This window comes from Melospiza melodia, chromosome 19, assembly GCF_035770615.1.
Source record: "Melospiza melodia melodia isolate bMelMel2 chromosome 19, bMelMel2.pri, whole genome shotgun sequence".
Classification (NCBI taxonomy): Eukaryota; Metazoa; Chordata; class Aves; order Passeriformes; family Passerellidae; genus Melospiza; species Melospiza melodia.
In genome coordinates, this window is record NC_086212.1 from 14,982,528 (window position 1) to 14,999,631 (window position 17,104).

Consider the following 17,104-nt stretch of genomic DNA (forward strand, 5'->3'; position numbering starts at 1 on the left):
CCCTGGAGTTGGGTGTTGGTGGAGCAGAAGGTGAAAGCTGGTTGAGCAAGGTGAAAGCACCTTGCGTGTTGCGGGCTGTGCCAGGGCAGGGGCAGGATGTGCCAGCCTGCGTGGGGCTGTGCTGGGCAGAGGGGCCTGTGCCCAGCCCAGGGTGTGTGACTGAGTGGCTGTGACCCCTCTGGTGTCACAGGGGAACCATTGCTGTGGTCCTTGTGCTAATAAATCCAGCTGAGATGCCCTAAAGCACAGCATCAGTGTGAGCCCCAGAGCTCAGTGTGAGCACAGATTCAGTGTGAACCCCAGAGCTCAGTGTGAGCACAGATTCAGTGTGAGCCCCAAACCTCAGTGTGAGCCCCAGAGCTCAGTGTGAGCACAGATTCAGTGTGAGCACAGATTCAGTGTGAGCCCCAGAGCTCAGTGTGAGCCCCAGAGCTCAGCCCCAGCTGCTGTGTTCCCTCTTTCCCGGGGCTCTCAGAGACCATGCCCCTCTGCCCTCTGTTATCTGGGTTTCTAATCAAACCCATGGCAGTGTGGCTTGGCTCAGAGCTGGCGCTTTGCTGGGTCACAGCTGAGGGCTGCCACCCCTGTTTGGCTTTTCCCAGCGTGTGCAGCCACCAGGGCAGCTCCAGTGCAGGCACCGGTGCTTTGATGGGGCCAGCAGGGCAGAGCCTGTCTGCAGCAGCAGCAGCAGGGCTGGCGCTGCTCTGATTGCTGCTCTGGGGCTCTGGGCAGCTGGGATCCCCCAGCAGGAGCTGCATTCCATGGATTAATGCAGTGATGGCTGTCCCTGCCTGTCCCCGGGCCCCCTCAGGGACCGAGGGCTGCAGGGTGGCACAGGCAGCGGGGCTGGGCACAGCTGGGCTCTGAGCAGGGCCACAAAGCAGCAGCAAAGGGAATTATCCCCCTGCAGGAAAACCCGGGCATGAGATTGGATAGGGACACCTCTTCCTTGCATGCTGTTCCAAGAATCACAGTCACAGCTCTTTGGGACAGAACTTTAAAATATTTCAACAAAGCATCTGTCAGATTCAGAAGAGAACAAAAAGGATCCATAAAAACCGAGAAAGAAAAGTCCCTGTTGAAAGCAGAATTTCCAGGTAAGGTGGTGCATTAAATTACTTTCCCTGAAATCCTTCCCTTGCCAGCCTCCTCCTGCCTCAGCAGCACAGGGATGAAGGCAGAGCCACGAGGCTGCTGTAAGAGCACAGCAAAGAAGGTGCTGAAAGGAGGCACTGAAACCATTCTCATCGTGCTCACATTCAGTACAGGCCAAGGTCCTCAAAGTTCCCTGCAGGGGATATTTAGAGCTCTGTGCCCCTTCCCAGTGTTCCCAGTGTAACTCAGCACCCCAGAGCAGCACAGCCAGAGGCTTCAGCAATGTCTCATTAAACAAAAACCTCCTGCAGGGCTGAGTCACGGGCACGTCTGGGAGGGAACCTGGTGTGCTCCACACAGCCCTGACCCGTGTGGGAAGGGTTTCACCGGGCTTCAGCAACACTGATTGCTGCAGAATGTCACATCCCTCTGTGGGCTCTGCAACAGGCGGAAAACTGGAGTGGATAATTCTAAACCTGCATAGAGTGAGTTAACAGTTTAATAATTAGAATTTGAATTAGAATAATTAGAAATGAAACAATAAAAGAAGTGTCACATGTGACTTTGAAGACCACGACATCAATCCCTGCTCACAGCAGTCGGTGCCATCACCCCTGCCCTGAGCAGCTGGCTCTGGCTGGGATGTCACAGATGTCACCCCTTCCACAGTCACTACTCACCGTTTACTACCAGGAGTTGGTACAATACTGCATGGCCCATTTTTTCTGTGTTAATAGTGCTGTTGGCTACCTCATGCAAGATTCGACAGTGGATTTAATATCTATCTATCCAAAAGATGACAGTGGTACCAAAATACAGGGAGGAAAAGATCCCAAGTCCCACGAGCTGGTGGATCTGGAGTATCCCAAACACAGAGTGCAGCCCACAGAATCCAAAAGATCTGAAGGCATGGAACTAGAGTAATTCATCTTTTCAGCAGGTGAATGTCACCCCTGTCAACAAAAACGCACCTCAGAAGTTCTCTTGCCACAGCAGAAATTGCAAACCACTGGATTTGCCCACTCACACCCCCTGTGGCATCTCAGCCATCCCGTTCCAGCATCCCTCACCATCTCAGCCATCCCGTTCCAGCATCCCTCACCATCTCAGCCATCCCGTTCCAGCATCCCTCACATCTCAGCCCTCCTGACAGCAATGGACAGAGCCAAAGGAGGGTGGAGGCCAGGTTAGATGGCAGAAGTGTTCCCTGAATGGAAGCAGCTTGTGTGAGCCCTCAGGACAGGGCTCCTCTGTCAGTCACTCTGCAGAACCATTCCCCACTAATAAAGACACACTTCTACACCTCCAATAAAGTCAAGGAGAATTTTGTCTGCTGCCACCCTGAAGGTGTTCAGAGTTTGGCCTATTGATTTTTAACAATAAAACTAGTGCTCCCTCCCTTTTTGCTCATTGTTTTTCTTTGTCATTTCCCAGTGTCTCGCAGCTCTGAAATGCTCCCTAGAAATCCCTAACGAGATGAGGAGTGTTCTTAGCCAGGAGCCTGCCAGGAGCATGTGAGGGAGCTGCAGGATCAGGATATCAGGGGATCTTCTGCCCTCTTCAGCACGGCTTCTGCTTTTTCTTTGCCTGCAGGAACTAATCCAGAAGCAAATGTCACTTGAACAGAAATTAAGTTCTGCCATAACTGGAACCACAGCAGGCCAATTAGGGTAATTAGAGCATATTTGCTACACTTTATAAATATTCATTCATTGTCCCTGCAGCCCTTGTGACAGGAGCCGGAGCCTCGTGCAGCACCAGAGGCAGGCAGGGCACAGAAACCTGTGTGACTCTGTCAGGCTGAGTCTCAGCTCCTCCTTTGTCAGCTCCCCTCATTAATGACAGCAGCTTTGTAGCCATCCTTAATTAGGGTCATAATTTAACTCCTACATTCAGTGTGGGTCCAGAAAAACGGGGCTGTAAACCACAATAATTAGCCTGCTCAAGGGACTGACCTGGAATATGAGAATTTCCCAGCCATCATCTGCAGACTGGGATTCTTTAAAAAACTTTACAGCTCATTTGACAGCTCTCAGTCATGCGAGTGAAGTGGTCAGCAAGATAATAATGTTTATCTTTTTGTTAAAGATAACAATATAATTTTAATGGCGCCCACCTCAGGAGCAAAGGAGGCAGCAGGATAAATTTCTGTAGTTAATTCTATAGAGAAATGAAGTTTTGACACAGAACTGCTGAATGATAAATTGCAGTGCTGCTCTCCTCTCATTAGTGATGCTGCTCATGTCACAAAGCAGCGGAGAGGAATCATCCCTAACTCTCCCTGTGCTGGCAGCTCCCAGGTCAGCCAAGGAAAAGATGACTCAGTTTCTTCACTCATAAAGGAAAGCATATTTTGTGAAATCAATAAATTTTATCCTCGTGCAAACTCAACCCAACAGCACAATCGCAGGTGACTTTAATTTTGGAGAGGAATATTTCTGGGGACAACGTCCATGGGCAAAGCATCTCATGGCACAGTGAGGGGAGGCTTCCAGGAGCCCTGAAACTGGTTTGAGGAAACTTTCACTCGAGAGGGACCTGGGAAAGCCCCAGGTGCATTCTGTGCATTCTCCTCCCTCTCCAGGGACAGCTGCAGTGCTGCAGGCACCTGCACAGCACCGTGAGGACTCCAGAGGAATTCCCCCAGGGAAAGGGTGTCCAGGCCTTGGCAGGGGCTGCCCAGGGAGGGTTGGAGTGCCCAGCCCTGCAGGTGTCCCAGGAAGGGCTGGAGGTGGCACTGAGTGCTCTGGGCTGGGGACAGGGTGGGCACCGTGCACAGAGGGGACGGGATGCTCCTTGGAAGTCTTTTCCAACCTCAGTGATTCTGGGATGCTGGGATTCTGAGATGCTGGGATGCTGAAATTCTGGGACTCTGGGATGCTGGGATGTTGGGATCCTGGGATTTTGGGATTCTGGGACACTGGGATGAATTACAGTTACATTTTTGCCTGTTCCTGACAGGCAAAGCCAAAGGACAAGTGCTCCCTGTAAGTGCAGCTCTGGCTATTTTCTGTATTGGGTACAATTGCATTTATCACTAGGAGAGGGACAGTGCCCCAAATGCCCGCCTGGCCCCAGAGGTGGCTCCGTGCTGCTGGAAGGGTCAGGAATCGCTGGGCAGAGCCCCAAATCCGGGTGTGAGTCGGTGTTTGGGGAGGGGACGGGTTTCATCCTTGCAGAGCAGGACCGTGCCCCATCCAGGGATCTTACATTGCCATCTACGGGCCGCTCCGGCAAACTCCGGGCTAAAGCACCCCCGGCACCGGCCCGCTCTGAAAGGGGGCAGAAAATATTGAAATATCTGGGGAAGGTTTTTTAATATCCAGAGGAAAACTTCAACCCACTGCACTGCAGCCGTGGCCTCTCCTTTCCAGAGCGGGCTGGGGGTCTGCAAGGAAACGAGGATGAAGATACCATCACCATCACTTCTGCAAGGGGGAAACTCCTGGAAATAGTTCTGCAGCTTTTATTTGGTTGCAATATTGACAGGAGATACTTTTCAAAAGGCTAACACAACTTTATCTGACTAAAATTAAGATTTTCCAGGTCACGTGGGCAACGTAAACACCTCCATCCTTGTACAAGAGCAGCCTGCTAAGTAAAGTTATGGTTTTATTTATAAAAGGAATGACAGAATCTACTTTAAGTGATTAAAAAAAAGATACAGTCATCTAATTGAGGATGACAAGGCAGCTATAGAGAGTTTTAATGAGTTCCAATCACTGACACACCTGCTACCTCCCACTACTCCAGCAGTGAAGTGAAACAGAGCAGAGTTTCAGAAGTGTGTTTGAAATGACAACACGCAAGTCTTGGAAATGACTTCGGTAAATTCTGCCCAAAACATTTCTGTCCCCCATGTGGAATACACCTCTGGCTCTGCACATACTTATGTGTCCATACAAATATATATATAAAAGGGCAACTTTAAATACTTCAATGATTTTTGATAATTTCAGACCCTTACATAGTGCAGTTAGGAGTGTGCTTCACAAAATGAGAACTTTTCAGCAGGGCCTGGAGCAGTAGGAAAAGGGGAATTGATTTGAACTAAAAAGGGTAGATTCAGACTAACGATAAGGAAGATTTTATTAATGTGAGGGCGGGCAGCCCTGGTACAGGTGCCCAGAGCAGCCGTGGCTGCCCCTGGACCCCTGAAGAGTCCGAGGCCAGGCTGGACAGGGCTGGGAGCAGCCTGGGATGGTGGAAGGTTGGGATGGGATGGGATGAGCTCTGAGGTCCTTTCCCACCCAAACCACCCTGTGGTTCCGTGCCTCCTTCCCCTGCTCCCGAGCAGGTAAATGCCCACCTGCCCAAGAGACTTCATTTCCCAGAGGACTTGCAAGGAGCCATTTTAAATTTGGAGATAACCTTTCCTCAGAGCAGGGATTTGGTCTCCTAGCAACAGCAGGAACACCTTGAGAGCCAGAGCACAGCTTCCTCTCCCAGCAGGAGCATCCCTGTGCTGCTCCTTCCCCGGCGAGCCCAGCGAGGGCCAGAGCACCCTGAGGAACAGGCAGCACCCATCTGAGGGTGCCAGGGGCAGGGCAGAGCCTGGGCACAGCTCTGCCACAGCCTGCTGGCCTGATCAGCCTGTCAGCTGTACCCTGATCCCCGTGGATACCTTCATTTCCCAATGCAGCCCAGGAATACTTTCTTCTCTGGCTGGAAAACTTGTACACAGCAGAACTGCACTGAATTTTTATCAGCTTGCTTTTCTGCTGAGATTCACATGACAGCCATCACTTTGGAGGGCAGCTAGTTTTTGTTCTTAGCAGGAGTAGGAAATAGCAGAATTGCAGGTACTTTGCAATGAAAAGCACCAGAGGGCAAAGCAGCACCATCACAGATGCATTTCTGTTGGCTCTGGATCAATCACATGGAATATATTGTAAAGAACAGATCAAACGAGCACAGCCAAGGCTAAAAGCCTGCAGAATGGGCAAACAGAGGTGATTTTCTTTTCCTGCACTGACAGCAGTGTCTCAGGGGCTTTGGTGCTGTCAGGGGAGCACAGAGGGTGCAGCTCTGTCAGGGCTCCCATCAGAGCAGGTGCAGTGCCCCACTGCCTTGTCCAGGTCCCACAGTCCATGAATGTGAGCTATTACAACTTTTAGAACATCTTTATTAAATTGGTTCCTTGGAACTTGCTCACTGGAATAAGATTTCAACGCAACACACACACAGCAGAGACTGGGGGGAAAGTGATGTGCACCAGATGAGTGCAAAATAAAACTTCGCAAACTCTGCATTTCTTCTCTTTCACCTTATTCTGCTTTTCTCTGCTTCTTGTCCTGCCCTGTACCTATTTCTCCTCCAAGATGTGGAAGCTGCAGAGTGAGGCAGAGCAGCAAGGCTGCTATATTTAACCAAGCAACACAAACTACAAAAGGTTAATGCCAGAAACCAATTTGTGGGTGCATTTTCCTGTTGTTTACATTGCTCCAAATGTTGCTACCCTAATCCACGTTAATATTCATCTCCATTTTATTTTATTTTATTTCCCTGGTGTTTTTTTCAAAAGACCTGCACAATGATGGATTTGTACCAGGGACCTCAGCTCCTGCTAAGCTTGAATTGCATCTCTGAAGCTCGGGAGAGCTGTGGTTTATTAACTTGCAGTGCCACCTAGCACACAGCCCTCACATTATTCTTTCTGTAGTTTCACAAAGGACAGCTCAAAGCTTCCACATTTAAAAAAAGGATAAATCTATGCTTGGAGTGTTTGAAGGACCTAAAGCAAAGTTTTGTTTAGAACAGTGAAGTTTGTATTAGAAAATGCAACCCCGAGACATCGAGGGCGAAGGCCCAGATCTTGTCCTGACCTCCTCCCTCCTGACAACAGAGCCCAGCCAGCTCAGAGCCCCCTGCCAAAGCAGCTTCCCTTCACCCACAGTGTCAGCACACCCAACCTTCCCACAGCGCTTGGGCAGCAATGCAAACCACAAAGTTTTAGTGCTTCTCTAGAGTTTCTAAGGAGAGCTCCTCCCAGTGAACAGAGACACCACTACATGTTTGGAATTGAAGAATTAAAGCAAGTCAAAACAAAAGATAAGCCTGCAATAATAAGAATGGTTTGGGCTTAGTTATGATTTTATGATCCTTGATTGTTCAGCCTATCTTCAAAGAGCCCAGCACTGCATTTACAGAACAAATAAGCAAAACGATCCTGGAACAAGGGAAGAGACTTCACACACAATTTCTATGCACTCAGATTTAGAATCAAAGAGTTTTTCCCTTCTCTCCAAGTCCTTGGGTTCTCCTTGCTTGGACTGACTAAAGGAATGCCTTTGTGAGGGCAGAGGGATGTGTGACACAGCACCCACCATGGGACTGACAGAATCACTGCCCCTGCTGCCTCTCACATTCCAGCCTCTTCTTGAAGTCATAGCAAAGAGAAATCACAGTGAAGACAGACAAATGTAAACCCAGGTCAGGCATTTCAGCAAGTCCCCCTGGTTTCTATTTCCCAAGAGAGGAAACCCCAGAATCCAGGCATTGTGACTGAGCTGTGCCTCCACAGCCCCACAACTCTTGGGCACACACCACAAACACTGAAATTTACTTTAAGTCCTTTCATGTTTTCATTGTCCTCTAAAGTGCAAGATCTGACTCTCTGTTTACAAATTCACAGCTGTTCCTTCACGAGGCTAGAACCATGGCATGTTATAATGCAGCTGGGAGTGTGGCTGTTCTCGAATTTATTTTACCAAAATACACATTTCCAACTACTAATTATAATGGCACTATTCCTTTTTTCCCCTGGTACAATGTGAAGATTAGTCATGACAGGTGTTTCTTTCCTCCTCAGAAAGTAAAGAAATCCATACCTTAATTAATATAAGGAGATAATTGCTATGTGAGGTGATGAGGCCTCAGGCAGCTCTGTTAAGCTATTTATTTCTCCTTCTTTTCACTCAGTAAGTACAGACACTCCCCAGATGTGCAGAGCTCTGCATGCCAGCCAGCAAATCCAGCTGGGGAGGTGCCACTGCCACAGCAACAGGGAGAAAACTCAGGAAACAGGGCTCTGTCCTTGCAGGAGGGAGGATAAATAAATACCTAATTCTGCCCCCTCTCACCTCCCCATTATCCCTCAATCTCTCAAATCTTGCAAGCACTGATAAAAACATTTTCTGTCTGTTTTACCAACTTTCCGGGGTCAAACTTATGTCTTATTGAGAGTTAACCTCAGTTTCTGTATTCAAGCTGGGGAATCTCTGCTTTGCCATCCCACAAAGGAGGATGGATGGCTCTGGAAGTTCTTTACACCCTGGTGCTGTTCCAGTCCATAAATACACACGGCTCCTACACAGAACGGAAAGGTGTTGATCACCGTGGTCTCGTTAGTGCTGTCCTGGCAATTCCCTGTCACAGATTAATAGTGCTGCAGACCAGCTAGGGATTAACAGTAATTATTTTTTATTCATTTCATGCACTGTTTCAATTTGTTAATCACTTCAGAGACTGAGCAATAACATAATTCCTGTGTTTTGCTGTTTTCCAGGTTACAATTGCTAATTAGGATATTCTCAATCACCACGTGCACAAGTCAGTAGTTATGCCAAGTTTTTACTATTAAATCACAACCGAGGAACTCTTTCCATATAACCAACGTTTCTTTCCACTTTCATGGACAGATTTACATTTTTACAAAAATAATCAGACAGCTACAAAAATAAGCATTTTTCTTAGGAAAAGAAGGTAACATAAAAAAAGCAGTATGGTATTTCTGTCTGGTTTTCCCATGTGATATAGCCATTACACAGAGGAGATGGAACCCTATAGAACTCACTCTGAAGATATGTGGGTTTTTTCACCATTTAAAATTCTAGTACTGAGGAAAGGTTGAGTCAATTTTAGTGGCCCAAGCCATGAGCCCCCCTTTGATATCCTTAGCTACCACAGAACCAAATTCTTCGGCAGGTAACTCCTGCAGAATTTTTACAGCCTTCTGCGAATCATTTCCTAACTTGCACACAACATACACAGGGAGCGGGGTTTGGCCGTCAGTTCTCTGCCTCTCCTCGCACACCCTCTCCCGCAGGCGCTGCAGGGCGTGCCGCTCCCGGTGCTGCAGGCTGCGGAGCGGGATGTGCAGGGCGTGCGGCAGGCGGCAGATGTCCGCCTCCACCGGCGGCCGCACGTCCAGCAGCACGTGCGGGGCCCGCGCGTCCAGCAGCGCCTTGTACTGCTGCACCGACAGCCTGTCCGCGGCGGGCAGCAGCTGCAGCGCCCGGCACTTGTCCGTGGCACCCGAGCCGCAGAACGCCTCGTAATCCTGCAGGCAGGTGATGCTGGGGCTGTCCCCGCACACGGCGCAGTCCGCTCTCCTCGGCCGCAGCTTGATGTTGCGGAACCTGCCCTCCAGGGCGTCGAACATCAGCATGGAGCCGCTGAGGGAGGAGCCCATGCCCGAGGCGATCTTCAGCACCTCCAGCGCCTGCAAGCAGCCGACGATGCCGGTGACGGCGCCGAGCACGCCGCCGTCGGCGCAGTTGGTGACGGCGTCGGGCGGCGGCGGCCGCGGGAACAGGCAGCGGTAGCAGGGCCCGCCGCGGTGGTTGTACACGGCCAGCTGCCCCTCGAGGCGCAGCGCGCTGCCGGACACCAGCGGCCGGCCGGCCAGCACGCAGGCGTCGCTCACCAGGTAGCGGGTGGGCGCGTTGTCCGAGCAGTCGGCCACGATGTCGTACTGGCGCACGAGGCGCAGCGCGGAGCGCGGCCGCAGCGCCCCGCGGTACGGCACGTACTGCACGGCCGAGTTCAGCCGCCGCAGCGCCGCGGCCGCCGAGCGCGCCTTGGGCCGCCCGCGCCGCGCCTCGCCGTGCAGCACCTGCCGCTGCAGGTTGCTCGTCTCCACCACGTCGTGATCCACCAGCCCCAGGCGGCCCACGCCGGCCGCCGCCAGGTACTGCGCCAGCGGGCAGCCCAGCCCGCCGCAGCCCACCACGAGCACGGAGCTCCGCGCCAGGCGCAGCTGCCCCCGCACGCCCAGCTCGGGCAGCACCAGCTGCCGGCTGTACCGCAGGATCTCGGCCGCGCTCAGCGCCGACCGCGCCGGCAGCGGCGGCAGCTCCGCGGGGAAGCCGAGGGATCCCTCCTCCTCATCCTCGTCGTCGTCCTCGTCCTCCTCGTCGGCATCCCCCGAGTCTCCCCGCGCCAGCTCGGCCGCCAGGCGCTCCCGCATCCCGCGGGCTCCATCCTCATCCTCGGCATCCCCCGCGTCCCCCCGCGCCGGCTCGGCCGCCGAGGGCTGGCGCGCCCCGCAGGCTGCCTCGTCCCGCTCCCGCTCTCCGTCCTCCTCCTGCTCGGCCGCGTCCCCCCGCGCCAGCTCGGCCGCCAGCCGCTCCCGCAGCCCGCGCAGCTCGCGCTCCCGCCGCCGGATCTCGGCCCGCAGCCGCGCCGCCGCTGCCCCCGCCATGGCCGCCGGCGCCGCCCGCCCCGCCGGCCCCGCCGCTTCCGGCGCGGCGCCGCGTCACTGCCGCCATGGCGGCGCGGGGCCCCGGCCGCGTCTCCGTGCTGCTGCCCACCTACAACGAGCGCGACAACCTGCCGCTCGTCGTGTGGCTGCTGGTGCGCACCTTCAGCGACAGGTACCGGGCGCGGAGCGGGGCCGGGGCGCGGAGCGGGGCCCGGGCAGGGCTGCGCAGCGACAGCCGTGTCTGCGGGGCTGGGAATGCCCGCCCATGGAGTGACCGGGGCGCACAGGTGGGGCGGGCAGTGCCGACCTCCGTGCGCACACGGGTGTCCCTGACCGGCACCGAGCCGCCCGTCACTGGGCTGGAAATCCCTCCCAGAACATCCACTCCAAGCCGTGCCCATCCCCACCCTGTCCTCGGCACCGAGTGCCGCCTCCAGCCCTTCCTGGGACCCCTCAGCCCTTCCCGGGACCCCTCCAGCCCTTCCCGGGACCCCTCCAGGGATGGGCACTCCAGCCCTCTCTGGGCAGCCCCACCTGCTCATTGGGAAATCATTTTCCTTTCAGTGGGATCGACTTCGAAATTATCATCATAGATGATGGAAGCCCAGATGGGACGCAGGAGGTTGCTCAGCAGCTGGAAAAAATATATGGATCGGATAAAATAGTGAGTTGTGTATTCAGTAATGTTTCCTTTTTTTCCCTTTTTTTTTTCTTTTTTTTTTTTTTTTTATTGGAAAGTACTGTAAGTCCTTGAGAACTGGGATTGATTCCCTGTATTTTTTCTTCACATCCTTAAACAAGTTGTTGTACACCACTTTAGACGAGTGTAAGCTCGGGACAGTTCATTCTGACCAAATATGCAAGATCATGAATTGTTTGCAAAGTGTTGTCAGTCCTTGGTGCATTTCTGTGTGCTCCTGAGCAATGACTGTGAGTGTTGCTGTACTTGGTGCAGGCCCGAGGGAAAGATGGGGTTTGCATAAGATTTAATTTCATTTTAATTGACTGCAGGAGTAAGGAAATTGGAAAGATGAAAGCTGGGCTGGGCGTATGATTTATTTTTAATCTGTCTCATTGCATTCCTCAAGAACAGGATTTTTTATTTATTTTTTTATCTCTGTAATATATTACTACATAACCCTCAGTTATATACAAGATGCTGTCATTTACTTACTGGCAGTCAGATACTTTTCAATCTGTTACTGTGTAAATGCCAAGTTTTTTAAAGTATTTTTGGACTAAGTTGCATTTATGAAGATTGTTTTAAGAAAAAAATATATAGGAAATTTCAGAGTATTTTTTAAAACTGTATGTCAACTCATTTATGTGTTCTTTATATCTCCTGTAGCTTCTGAGACCCAGAGCAAAGAAGCTGGGCCTGGGTAAGTCCTTATTAACTCTGATTAGTAAAAGCAATTAAAGAATCTGTTGTATACTTTGATTCAGTGTATAAAGGTGCAGAAGAAATCACAGTAAAGCCCAAAAGCAGAAACAATTTTCATCAAGTTGTTTGTAAACAAACAATCTTTAAAAATGCACATGAAAATCCCAGTGTGTTTCTAAAACCTTTCCCAGAACCTCAGAGCTGCCCTGAGCCCAGGCTGGGGGGTGAAGGATTGGTGATGGTTTGGAGCCCAGTCTGTTTCCTGAGGCTCCTGAGTGCAGGGGCTGCTCTGTAAATGACATTTTGGGTAGTGGCCCATCCTCAGGCGCAGTTTCTGTGTGCATTGCTGTGTCAGAAGTTGAGGGCAGTTGTTTCTGTTTCCATCAGGCACTGCTTACATTCATGGGATGAAGTATGCCACTGGGGATTTCATCGTTATCATGGATGCTGACCTCTCCCACCACGTAAGGCTGCATGTCCTCTGCTCTGGTACACTCTGCTGGAATTCACTTCTCAGTGCTTGCTCTTGTTGTACCCCTGCCCTTTTTTCTGATCTGTCTTTCTTTCGTTTCAGCCAAAATTCATTCCAGAGTTTATCAGGTGGGTGCTGATTATAGTATGAAAGTTGATCTTTATAAATTATTTATGAGGCAGCATATGAAATTCTGTGCCATAGTGGGTAAAAAATAATGATTAGATTCCCTGAAGTAGCTCTTTATAAGAGAACAATTAAAAGATGTTTGAATGTTTGAATAATGCTTATAGCCACCCTTTGTCTCTTATTTCTTCAGAAGTTTGTAAAATACAGATTTTGTATTGAAAGGTTGATTGTTTTTACTTTGAAATTTGAACTTTGAAACATTCCTCCAGTTTTTCTGATAAAACCAATTGTTTACAGAAAGCAGAAAGAAGGCAATTTTGATATTGTATCTGGAACAAGATATAAAGGAAATGGAGGAGTGTATGGCTGGGATTTGAAAAGAAAGTTAATCAGGTTAGTACTTTTCATCTCTTCACACAGAAATTTGTTACTTGTAAATAATAATTCCATCCCTGTAAGCTGAGCTCCCCAGTCACCAGAAGTGCTGTCCCTGCTGGGCACTGCAGTCACACTGAACACCAGGAGCAGTTCCTTGGTTCAAATCCACCAAGAAGGGCTGGAATGACACGGGTGGGCTGGGAGAGGGGGTTGGAGCAGTGGCCTCAGGCTGGGATAGACATCCCGTTCATCCAGGAAACAAGCTGAGGCTGAGCCCTGCCGTGTGAGGGACACCCTCACCTGCCCAGCTGGAATGCTCCTGTCCCTCCCAGACAACAGGCAGATGTTCATGTTTATTTATTTATCCTGTAAAGAATCTGGAGCACAAGCTGTGTTGCAGTCTGACCTGGAGGTGGATTTGGATTGTTCCTGGTTTTTCATGGTTGGAGTAAGTGCCCATCTTCTTGTACTAAACAACTCTAACATAGATGTTTTCTTTCACAGTCGTGGAGCCAATTTTCTGACTCAGGTCCTGCTGAGACCGGGGGCATCGGATCTGACAGGGAGTTTCAGGTAGGGTCTGGTTTGCAGTTCCTGAAGTTTATTGGAAATTAAGAAACTGCTGGATAAGGACTGGAGTAAGAATGACATTCTTTACTGTGGACTGTGAAATCTGTTTGGAAAGGGTGGAAGGAACAGTGGATTAGATTGCAAGAACTGCTGCTCCCATGACCTCGTTAGAGAGTTTATAAATAGTAATGAGCTGAGTGATTGCAGTTCAGATTCCTACACTCTGTCTGGATTTCTGTGTTCCAGAAACTGGGTTTCAGGCTTTATTTCCTTTGGAATTGTTCACAGGCTGTACAGGAAAGAGGTCTTACAGAAGCTGATTGAGAAGTGTGTTTCCAAGGGATATGTGTTCCAGATGGAGATGATTGTGCGGGCTCGGCAGCTGGGATTCACTGTTGGAGAGGTATGGGGCCAGCTGGGATGGGCACACTGTGCTTCCCTCCCAGGGGACACACATTGCCCACTTCTGGGTACTGCCAGGAAGCAGCCAAGATTTTAAATTAATACAAAGAAATTACATGTGTAGAGTTCTGTTTTTCCAGCTGTGTCAGGTGGATGCCAGACCTAAAGTGCAGTTTTTTATTCCCCTCTTCCTATTGCAATTCCTTTTGCAGCACACAATTTTACAAGGTTCCTCAAAGGAGGGAAAGAAGTCAAAATACACCACAAAGCTGCTCTGAGCCTTTTCTTCCCTGCTTCCTATTGTACAGACATCTCTACTCGAGTCTTTACAAATTATTTCATTTTTCCAGCAGCCTGATTCTATTTCAGATTCATTCTCTGTCAACTATTGCCTTGTTATTTTCCAACTTTGCAGCTCTCACAACTTTCTTTTTCTAAACTCCTTGAATGTGCTGTCTACAGTCAATGAAAAAACTCCATGCAATTGTTAGATTCTCTATCTCCAGCAGTCTGCTGCCTTTTTTATTTCATTGAATTGCTCTTGCTGCATCTTTAGAGATGCTTCACTGGGAATCTCTGTGCAGGAGAATCTCAGAGCCAGTTCTTCATCCTCGATTCCAGGACTATAAATTGTCAGAGAATTGTGGTGCTTGTACTCCTCTCTCCAAACTTCATGTGTGGCATTTCTCCATTGACACAGGGTAGAGCATTTCCTCACAACAAAGCAGCTCTTTTCTCCCACCTTTTTTGCTTGTGGAACAGCATTACAGGGAAAAAATATTTCTTCAGCAGAGTTGAGAACTGAGATTGAGCTGTGCCAGTTTAAAAGGAATAAATGGCTGATGAGAACTCACACAGGCTGTACCTGGAGAGTTGCATGCACATCTCTCCTGTTCTGCTGTATTTCACCAGGTGTGCAGGGTCCTCCAGCACATGGAATAGAGCCTGTGAGAGCAATGAGGGAACCTCTTGTGCAAGGGAGGCAGAAGCCCAGAAACAGCTCAGTGCTCAATTCCTGTGCTGAAGGGTAACACTGGAGTCCCCTCATTAGATGAGATATTAACTGTTCTTCATCCTGGTCGGGAAGTGCCACTTGTGCCATCCTGCCCTGGCTTCGTACTCAGTGACTTCTGCCCATCAGCTGTGTGGAGTTGCCAGGATTGTCACTGGGATGGTCAGGGTGACACTGCTAAGACAGCAGAGTCATTGCTGAGTCTCTGCCTGCCTTTCTGGGCATCTTCCTGTCCTGGGCTCTTTCCTGTCTTGGCCTGACCTGCTGGAATTGTGAGAGACCCTCTGGCACACGTGCACAGGCCTGGGATTGGTGTGTTCCTCTTGCCAGATGATTTTTTAGTTGACACTGCCAGCTAAACACCAAGCCAATTTTTTAGTGCCTATTGCAATTGCAATTCTTTGTTTCAGTTCCTGAAGTATTTTAATTTGCAGACAAACATTATGGAAATGGTTGAATATTCTAACACAGAATGTTCTATCATATGTCCCTTGTGTGTGCTCAGAGGGGTGAAAGCAGAACGTTCCCAACATCTCATCAGCAGTGAGTTCATCTGGACAGTGTCACTTTGTGAAGGAGACCAAAATTAATGTGTCAAATGCCTGTAAATGCTGCAGATAATCTATAAAATGGCCAAAGACTGATAAAAACAGGTCTTGTACAATAGGTGCTGTCGTGTCCTGAGGTCATCTCACAGGCAGGGTGAGGTTGAGCTGTTCTGTGCTTCCTGAGACACTGACTCAAAGGCTCTGAGTTTGGCTGACAGGGAAATGCTGCAGGCTTTGTGAGCTGTTAGTTTGCTCTGCCTGGGTGGATCATCCAGCCATGAGTAATGCCTTTGGATCAGCTTGAAAGGTGATAAACCAAGCCTTTCCACACTCCCCAGCTGTGGGGCACCACTGCAGCCCTGCTGAGAGCTGCCACAAATGAGCCAGCCTGCTGCTTGCCTCCTCCCCATGCCTGAACAAGCTCCAGCTCTAAGGGCCTTCTTTTGTTTCCACAAATTCCTGATGGTTTTGGTTTTGAACCTCAAAACCAATTTTGCTTGTTTCAACAGGTTCCCATCTCCTTTGTGGACCGTGTCTATGGAGAATCCAAACTGGGAGGCAACGAAATTGTCTCCTTTCTAAAGGGGCTCTTGACCTTGTTTGCTACAACCTGAGAGTTCATCCTGAAGTAAATTTGTTAGACAGATTTTCTGATGTCTGTGTAGATTTAAACATATAATGGCAAAAGCCTGATCATTTGTGAGGTGGCCAGGAGACCTGCCATGACCTAACAATTAAACACCGTCAACAACAAATCAAACATTCTGCAGCCCAGAATGCTCCTTCCGACAGAAATGGACTGTATGGTAACTAAAAATTAATAAAGGCTAATGCTTTTCTATTTTTGTAAGAATAATTGTCTTAATAAAGAACACAAAGCTAAATGATCTTTTGCATTTGGAGATGAATCATTATTCAGCAGAAGATAAGGATAATTTTGAAATAAAGATGAGCAAGGACCAAAAAACCCTAGAATGTGTCCTGTCTTTATTCTGTGGTTTGTAAATATTAATTTAAATACTTACTAATTAGTGTCCTTCCTTTCCCCCAGCACATGTACACACTGTCATGAAGCAGCTCCAAAGTGCTCCTGGCTGGGGCAGTGTAAGAGAACTCAGAGTTCAGTGGTTTGTGCCTGGACTGGGGAGAAGGAATATCCTTTGGATAGAAAATGGAGCCATATGCATGGAGTCATTTTGTGTTCTGTGTGTTTGTCCAGAAGCAGATGAGTCCCTTTCCTTCCCTTCTTTAGAAACTAAACCCATCTAGAGTCTGTGAAGTGGGACCTCAGCAGGCTTAGGGAACACCCCAATCACTCAGGGAAGATAGTGAAGATTTTTTCCTGATGTCACGTTCCAGTTTGCAAAGTGAAGTCTGTATTTGCTCCAGATGCTGAGGAAGGATGTGCAAACAGCAGTGCAAGTTTTTGTTTCATGGCCTGATAGATAGAGCCAGAACTCAGAAATTACGAAGCTCTTGCAATCAGATGTGCAATTGGGAGGAAGATGAGATTATTCCAATAATGGCTTTATATATCTGTAATAAAAATATAGAAATTATAGATACATAGCCTCTTTTTTTTTTTTTTTTTGTGGACACCTGGGTCAGAAAATTAATGGTGTGACAGGAGAAGCAACAAGTATTTCAAAAATGTTGCCTATTTTGCTCATGTTTGTCTGCATTCCTTTAG

At 49.3% G+C, this 17,104-nt stretch overlaps 2 protein-coding genes across 2 annotated transcripts; one reads left to right on the forward strand and one right to left on the reverse strand.

Annotated features, from left to right (window-relative positions):
- Positions 1-8,494: 8,494 nt before the first annotated feature.
- On the reverse strand, positions 8,495-10,519 carry MOCS3 (molybdenum cofactor synthesis 3). The gene has a single exon (XM_063172636.1). It carries the CDS (start codon positions 10,517-10,519, stop codon positions 8,927-8,929), a length of 1,593 nt encoding a protein of 530 aa, XP_063028706.1. The 3' UTR covers positions 8,495-8,926.
- Positions 10,520-10,572: 53 nt separating this feature from the next.
- On the forward strand, positions 10,573-16,389 carry DPM1 (dolichyl-phosphate mannosyltransferase subunit 1, catalytic). The gene is made up of 9 exons (XM_063172638.1): positions 10,573-10,691; positions 11,084-11,183; positions 11,868-11,901; positions 12,291-12,367; positions 12,478-12,503; positions 12,802-12,897; positions 13,387-13,455; positions 13,741-13,855; positions 15,924-16,389. Exons 1-9 carry the CDS (start codon positions 10,585-10,587, stop codon positions 16,026-16,028), a joined length of 729 nt encoding a protein of 242 aa, XP_063028708.1. The 5' UTR covers positions 10,573-10,584; the 3' UTR covers positions 16,029-16,389.
- The last annotated feature ends 715 nt before the right edge of the window (positions 16,390-17,104 follow it).

Coding starts and splice junctions, on each gene's coding strand:
- MOCS3 (XM_063172636.1), bottom strand. CDS start 10,519: ATGGCGGGGGCAGCGGCGGCGCGGCTGCGGGCCGAGATCCGGCGGCGG.
- DPM1 (XM_063172638.1), top strand. CDS start 10,585: ATGGCGGCGCGGGGCCCCGGCCGCGTCTCCGTGCTGCTGCCCACCTAC. Junction 12,504..12,801: donor TTCATTCCAGAGTTTATCAG/GTGGGTGCTGAT, acceptor AATTGTTTACAG/AAAGCAGAAAGAAGGCAATT. Junction 12,898..13,386: donor TTGAAAAGAAAGTTAATCAG/GTTAGTACTTTT, acceptor TTTCTTTCACAG/TCGTGGAGCCAATTTTCTGA.